The sequence below is a fragment of the Zingiber officinale genome, chromosome 2A (assembly GCF_018446385.1).
Source record: "Zingiber officinale cultivar Zhangliang chromosome 2A, Zo_v1.1, whole genome shotgun sequence".
NCBI lineage: Eukaryota > Viridiplantae > Streptophyta > Magnoliopsida > Zingiberales > Zingiberaceae > Zingiber > Zingiber officinale.
Window position 1 is genome coordinate 88,870,488 of NC_055988.1, and position 8,010 is coordinate 88,878,497.

Genomic DNA, 8,010 nt, shown 5'->3' on the forward strand with positions numbered 1-8,010 from the left:
CCTACGTGATCTTATGCAAGGTGAAAGTCCTAGTTGAGGCTAAACAAAGAAGTCTTAGTGGACACTAAACAGGTGGAAAGTTTTAGTTACAACTAGGTAAGGAAGTTCTAGTCTGTGTGACTAAGCGAAGTCTTGGTAGGTCGAGGACGTCAGGCAAAAATCCCAAAGTCGAGGACACTAGGTGAAAGTCCTAGGGATCGCCGACATTAGGTAGAAGATTGGACGGGTCAGGGTTCAGATGTCCAACGGAAAGTCATGAATCTCTGATATTGAGCAAAAGTCCAAATGATTTGAAAGATCGATTTAGCAAAAGATAAACTCTCTTGAGATGAGTCGGTAAGGACGTGTTCCTCGTTAAGGGAACAATAGGCATCAATTCGACCTCGGGTTTCAGAGAAATTCGAAAGTCATTATTACTATTTTTTCATATTATTGCTTGTCGGCTAACCTTATGATGCAGGAAAGCAAAAGGATGAAAAAGGGGCTCCAGGCGCCCGAACCTTGTCCAGGCGCTCGGAGGTTTGGGCTCAGGGAGTTGCTCAAGGCGTCTGGACAGGTGGATAAGGCACTTGGACGTCGAGCTGAGGTGGCGTTCACTCGTTGGCCAGCATAGGTCAAGTCCAGCCGCCCGGACTGGTTTGAGCGCTCGAAAGTAGATAAAGATTGTGGTATAAACTTTCGACGAGGTGCAACCTCGTCAGCACACTCCAGATGCCTGCAGGTGGTTCCAGGCACCCAAAGATGTCCTATAAAATGGCCTTAGAGCTGAAGCTTCATGACATCAATTCTAACGATCTTTTCTCTTGTACGTTGCTCAAAAGACGAATTTACAATGTTGTAACGTTGCTCCAACAACCAAAAGCACGAATCTTCAAATACGTAGTTGCCGGTATAATATAATTTACAATTCTTAAAATATTGTAATTTTGTACCCAACGAAAGTACTCTCAAATACTAACCTTGGAGTAGAAGTTGCCACAGATTCTGAACTAAATAAAAAACTTGACCTTGTTATTCTTGGTTCTCTTTCTTATTTCCGCCGTGTTATTCTATATTTTCTAAAAAAGTGAAAAAATCATAGCACTATTCACCACTTTCAATCCTACATTATTAGCTAGTCTTATTTCTGAAGCAGTATCTAATCTTCAAACATTGTTATCTTAATAAATTGCTATTCAAAATAAGAGTGATTACATAAAATCAATAGGATTTGGGAGAATATACGTACCATATTGTTCTTGACTTAGACAAGTAGTATGTGAAAACGAGAAGGGTGTACATATTCTCTACCCATGCCTCCCCAGTAATAAATCTATATAATTTAACTATCATCATGTGCTTACTAAATAATACGACTATTAATACCTAGTTACCTTAATCACTCATGAGATCTATCACATCTCAAAAATGGTCTAAATTCTACTTTCATATTTAGTTAGACATATAAAATTATAAATGAAACTGTAATATAAAAAATAATAATAACAAATAATTTTTATATCTTTGAAAAATGATGGTTAAAATAAATACAATTAATCTTCCATGTCAAATTTTTAGTTTTCTTTCATACAAATTATCTCATCTTTTATAAAAAATTAATAATCATCTGAATCATCTGAATTACTAGCACGTATATATAAATGAGAAATAAATATTAAAATCAAACAATTTGATAACATTAGATTTAGGTAGTTGCAAACGACATGATAAAAGATAAGAAATTGAAACTAACCATCGAAAACAATAGGAGAAGAAAAAGAATATCACATTCAAAGCTCAATTTAAACCAACCATCGTCAAAATAGAATTTTGATGGGTTGAAGCAGAGAGATTACATTTTGTTGATTTAGATGTACACAAATAAACTACTTCAGCTTCAATTTAATTCAAGCTTATTTATCATCATCATGTAAAATGATTCATGAAGAAAAACGTTCCGCTAGAAGAATAACATCAAGCACCAACTTTGTAACAAAAAATGGGATGATATCAACTATAGTATAAGTATTTAAATGAAATAAACAAAAGTTTTTCCATCAATCCAAAGAAATAACTACTTTCGATTAGTAATAACAAAATAAATAGATTAAATTCGCCAGAAAAGGCAAACGAGTTCAGAAGAACTTCAATAAAATGGAGTACATTGTAGTGTTCACTCCAGACACTCTTCCCCAAGTTATAGGCAAAAGAAGTAAATCATGATGCCACCAAATGGCTAGGGAAATAAAATGGAGTACATGATTTTAGATTGGAGAGAATGATATTCTGTTAGGATATCATGAGAAACATAATGAAAAATCAGTGAATTGACAGACCATGACTTTCACATCACTTAATTTCCCCCAAATCAAAAACCTCCATTAACAAAAGAAACTACGAATCAGACAAAAACAAAACAACTGATTTAAGGATGAACAGATCCGAAGAATACTTAAGATCTAACTAAAAGGCATCAAATGAATACTTGTGTTCATTATCTATATTTTGTCAAGCACAGAGATTACATATGCATTAAAAATTTAGTAAATTTCTTAATCGTTTTCGCAAAGTAAAAAAGAAACATGATATCCATTTACAAAAACATTATCTAAATACACAAAATTTGGGATTCAAACAAATATTTCTAATGTCTAAATGGACGAGTCAAGATCTTTCATAAAATATTGATCAACTTGTTAATAATTTGGGAATGTAAAAATTACATTTCAGAAACATCAATATAGCTATTTCATCCTGATAATTCCTACAAATGCTAATAAATAATGCTTCCAAAAGCATGTTTTTGACAATCTGGAACAGCACAAGTACAGGAAGCATATATTTACTGCTTTGCACCTGTTTCTGAAGTAGGAAGACTTTCATCTTTGAGCTTCTAGAGACCTCAGAATCATCTATCCCCACGAGTCCTTTTCTTAGACTTGTGTTTGTGTGTTTTATTCGGTGACTTGTCTCCTGTTGTGGTGTTTAACGGACCTTCTTCCTGCATCTCCCTTTGAATATCGCTCGTTTTCAAACTTCTGCAGAAATTCCAAATAGTTCTTCAAATGATAATGGATTAATGGAACAAAAATCCATTAAACTCAGCCAGTCTTGAGTTGAACCACAAAAGAATAAACCTGAATTTTCTTATAAACAATTCTTGAGTTCATAATAAGTAGATTCTAGAGTTTTTTTTTTAAAACTTAGACAAGGTTTGAACAAGCTTACAAAATCAACCATTTGACAGTAAATATCCATAAACTAACTGACCAAATTGAAATGTTCGAGAAACAAAATTAAACCTGTCTGCATATGATCCATCTTCTGTGCCATGTTTTGATAACCATTGGATGCATCCAGTGTTCGATGGAAGCAATGATCCCGATATGTGAAGTATTTCCTCATCAAGACTGAATGAAACAAAGTTGTTGAAGTTTGCATATTCATATACTATACGTTCATGTAGATGAAAGATGAGACAATGTGTAATGTAGATTTATCACCATTCTTAACATGATCAAACCATATTTCTAGATTCCACACAAACCATAATTATAGTAAGTAAGAAACTTCAGGAGGAATTAAGAACTGAAAATAGCTATTATCACATAACCAGATGGAAGAGCGAATGATGCAGACAGTATAAGTATATCATACTAGAGGATATACAATAATAACTCAACGTAATGTTAAGTAGTTAGAAGACTGTTGTAATTTAATGTGTGCATATCCAAGAATATTGAAATAATAATTTCAAGGTTCTCACACTTTGACAGGCAAATATGATATAATCATACCCTAATTTAGATTTGAAAGTTGACGTTAACATTCTGTATCATGTATTGTGTCTATACTTTCTATCATGTGAACAGGCTACAAAGTCTGTTCATTTAATAGAACTATATTATGATTAATTATTAGGCAGAATCAATGATGCTCACCTTTTAACTTGAAAACGTATCATACTTCCAGCTTTGATAACATGGCGTTTGTGAGAGGAACTAGCAAAAACAACTTCACCATGTTTCTGTAATTGGGAATGTACAAACTCTATTGATATATAATGTGACAAGGAATAACTATAGTTATAAGAAGAGGAATCTTACAATCAGAGAGGAAAAGAAGGCAAAACTCTTACAATCTTATACTTAAATTCTTCACGGATGTCTTCTAACATGATAGCTGCTGAAGAAAATCCAAGCACAACAACATGAATTGATTCCTTCCCCAGCTTGACAACTTTGCCTCCTGAAAAAAATCAAGTGCTCCATTAAGTCATGTAGTATCTAGCTACATCCAAAGCATTAGGTTTATTCTGTGCTACAGAGCAATTGCTTACTTCAGTATAACCAGATAATAATCCCAAAGCACTCTTGGTGCATCTCAAAAGATATGTAACTAAGAAACAACAATTTAGACCAAAATAAAAAGAAATAATCTATTGATATTGCATAATCAAGGCAAATAATAGAAAGGGCATGAAGAAGATGAGTAACATGCATGATATAAGCATCAGTATCACGCAGGTGCACTAAAAGGGTTGTCCAACATCACTTTGTGATGGTTTAATATGCATGTAACAAGACAATCTAAATGAGAAGTGACCTAATTAATAAAAGTGGATTCCATTGCATAACTATAAGGCAGAAGTCATATAATAACTAATCTCTGTATCTCCAATCTATGTAAGACATCTAGAATTCTTCTGAGTTAAAATCATGGGCCATAATAGAAGAATTGTGTATGGTTGTCTCATGCACTGATCCTGTACAGTAATAGGTACCAACTACTAAATAACATTGTGTTCCATCTAGACCACCTTGATTTGTAAAACTTCTCCAAACTGGTAAAACCAGAAAGTGGCAAGCATCTATGATTGTCAAATAGTTAAACCTCTTTCTGCATTGATGGGTGAGAATCACATGTCCCTGTTTTGCTGATAGGTTATGTGATCTAATATTCTAATATTGATAGAGTATATGGTAGCACGTCAAGTAACTACCAAAATACAATGAGAACCCACCTCTGAAGCTTAGTGATACATAATTCTAATTTTCTTTATACTACTACATCGCTAAAAAAATCCACTAATCTCTACAATTGTGTGGTTTTGCTGGCTTGAAAACATTGGGTTGTCACATATAAAATAATAATAATAACAATGTCCAAGTTGAGAAAAAAACACATTGCTTTTAGTATATATAGGTTGCATTACTTGTTAGTTTCATAAGCACAAAGGATAATCAAATACAAAAGCAACTTAATCCTTCCCAGCTTACAAAAATACATCGTCTCACTTTGTTGTTTTAAGCAAAATGAATTAGTCATTAAATTTCACCAGATAACTAATCCAAAAAAACAAGTTTATACATTTATTCTTATAATACTTCACATATGGTATGTGCAAGGGAACTGGTATAACTTGACCTAAGCTATGTATATCCCAAGCTCAATACATGAATTGATTCAACTTAATTAGGGATATATTGGTGGTACTCATGATGACCAAGATATATTTATCTTCTTACTAGTCCTCTTAAACTGGTAGTTTAAATGAATCAGACTTAACATCAAATTCTTGTAACAGAATCAACAAGAGTAACATAAAATATTTGGGAAATGAGTTGAGGAGCTAAATATTAGGACAGGGTCTGAATGCAAGCATGTTGATTCTCTTAAAAGCATAACCCTCAGAAAAAACTCGTAACAGAATAGCATGCGCTCATGATCAAGAACAAGAGATAACACACCTAATAACATGCTCGGCTTAGGAGAAAAAAGCAACAAATTTGCTTTTATTTTAACTCCTATGTACGGAATTAGTCCTGATATGACCTTTGCACGTTTGCTGGGGATATTGACTTCATATGCCAAAACTACACCTTCAAATATCTCATCATGCCTGTTGCAGAAAAGAAGAGTCATGCAAATAATTCTTTTTTAAAAAAATCATCATTCCATCTCATCTCTTTTTGGTTGCTTGAATCAAAACAAAAGCAATTGTGTGTTGTTTGGTGAATAATAGAAACTAGAAACATAAGAGGCAAAAATCATTTGATGGGAAAAAAATTCAATTGCCAAAAAGATTAAAAACTTTTATAAAGAAATTTCTAGACAACAATTTATAAATATTCTCATGATGAACAAAAACTCAATTGTGAAGAAACAAAATCATGTGAACAACGACCATTCACTTAAAAAAAACTGATGCCTCATGACAGCATTGCCATAATAAGAAAAACGCTATAATTTAACAGACCAAAAAATTAACCATTAAAGGGGATTATTGATCATAGGAGGAGGTCGGAAGGAGTGATGACCGACGTGAAGAGAAGAGAACTGAGCTGGCGAAGGACGGCGCGGCGGACTTGGTTGGATTTCGAAGGGTGAACGTACACTACCAGGTCCGCCTCTGCCACTCGCAAGCCTTCCATCTATCCACGCCACCCGATCAATCTCGCCGGCGCCGCCCCGGTTTCGCCTGCCCCAATCGATCGCCTTCAAAAACCTAAACCCCACCTTCCTCCTTCATGTCCTCTAACCTCTTATTGGCAGCGGGTACAGCTGTCGGAGCCAGGGTCCAATACTCGATCCGAAATTCATAACGGACCGCATTTGGATTATAAAGTCTCGCGGGATATTTACCATTCTCTTTTACAACATTGAAGAAATAATAAAAATAAATAACAAACGATAAAATTAAAATATATATATATTTAATATATAAATGTTTTTTTTATGTTTACTTTAATTTAAAATTCACGAAATCAAAATAAAAAAGAGATTGGAGACGACAATTTATGGTGTTTAATTAAGAGAATGAGCAGAGCAACGCAGTCATGGAGTTTCTTGTACTTAATATGAATTATCGGATCACTCAGTAGAAATTAATCGTATTTAAGTTTTTTCTTTATTTTCTCTATTCAGTTTATTTTAATTAAAAAAGGTATTTTTGATATATTTGAATAGAAAATTAAAAACTATTATAATTGAGTTTTAAAATTTGACAAATGAATTATTTGAACGTTTGTTATTTCCAAGTGTTTAGTCTTGATTATTATTAATTTATTCATGCGTGTTGGGTTTATATTTAGAGAGTTTTGATATCTTAGAGAGTTTTGATATCTTGCACCTCAGTACATTCTGTGAACGTCTTAAATTTTTTCATTTACAATTTTTTTTATGCTTAATACTCTAATTTAACTCATAAAATCCTAAATTCCTAAATGATATGTCAAGAAGTTAAAAAAAAAAGCAAAAATATATATAAAAAAAATGCTCAGTCTCCTACAGTGGTCGCTCATCGTGGGTGAGTAGATATATAATTTGTATATTTAGAACTCTAAGCCACTATCATTTGTATTGTGTGTACCAACCTATATTAAGTGGAATCTCGAGGACAATGCTTATGGACGCCCCTTGGGAAGATGCATTAGGAAGGAGCATTGTTATCAACTACAGAAACTAAAGTATGAAAATAAAAATATCAAAATTCTAAATTTATAAAAACTTATAGTGATCTTCCGAAGCGAGGTGGTCTCTTGAAATCAAGAACAAATCTCTTACTTGTTCATTGTCGGAAGAGTGATCATAGAAACGGAAGGTCTTTCACAAATCCACGAATCAAATCCTGCATCCTTTGAATGTTCTTCTTATTCTGTGAAAATGAATCTCACGTTCTAAACTCCTTTCTCAAACCACCTTTGGATACTCCCTTTATAATGGGAATTATCCTGAGATAAAAGGGACATTTTGTTCTAAAGAAAGTGCACAACATGGGCATGCCCACGTTCCAATTTCCAACATCTCTCATTCGTCCAAGATAAGTCACTGAGATTAGTTAGTCACAAAAACTAAATAAGTCGCATAGACTATATAAGAGTTTAGTCACAAATACCATATCAGAATATCCAATCTATACTTAAAGAAAATGGTTCGTGTGATAGCAAGCACACTGAGCGATAATTATTAAGAAAATTGTTACACCTTACATAGTCGCTCTCTGAGCGATCAATGCTAATAAAGTTGTTA

The 8,010-nt window shown here is 33.4% G+C and overlaps 1 protein-coding gene across 1 annotated transcript; it reads right to left on the reverse strand.

Moving 5' to 3' along the window:
- Positions 1-2,620: 2,620 nt before the first annotated feature.
- On the reverse strand, positions 2,621-6,523 carry LOC122041461 (probable DNA-directed RNA polymerase I subunit RPA43). Its single transcript, XM_042601150.1, has 6 exons — positions 6,304-6,523; positions 5,730-5,881; positions 4,118-4,227; positions 3,921-4,006; positions 3,282-3,389; positions 2,621-3,017 (listed from the first exon to the last, which is right to left on the reverse strand). Exons 1-6 carry the CDS (start codon positions 6,411-6,413, stop codon positions 2,888-2,890), a joined length of 696 nt encoding a protein of 231 aa, XP_042457084.1. The 5' UTR covers positions 6,414-6,523; the 3' UTR covers positions 2,621-2,887.
- Positions 6,524-8,010: the final 1,487 nt, after the last annotated feature.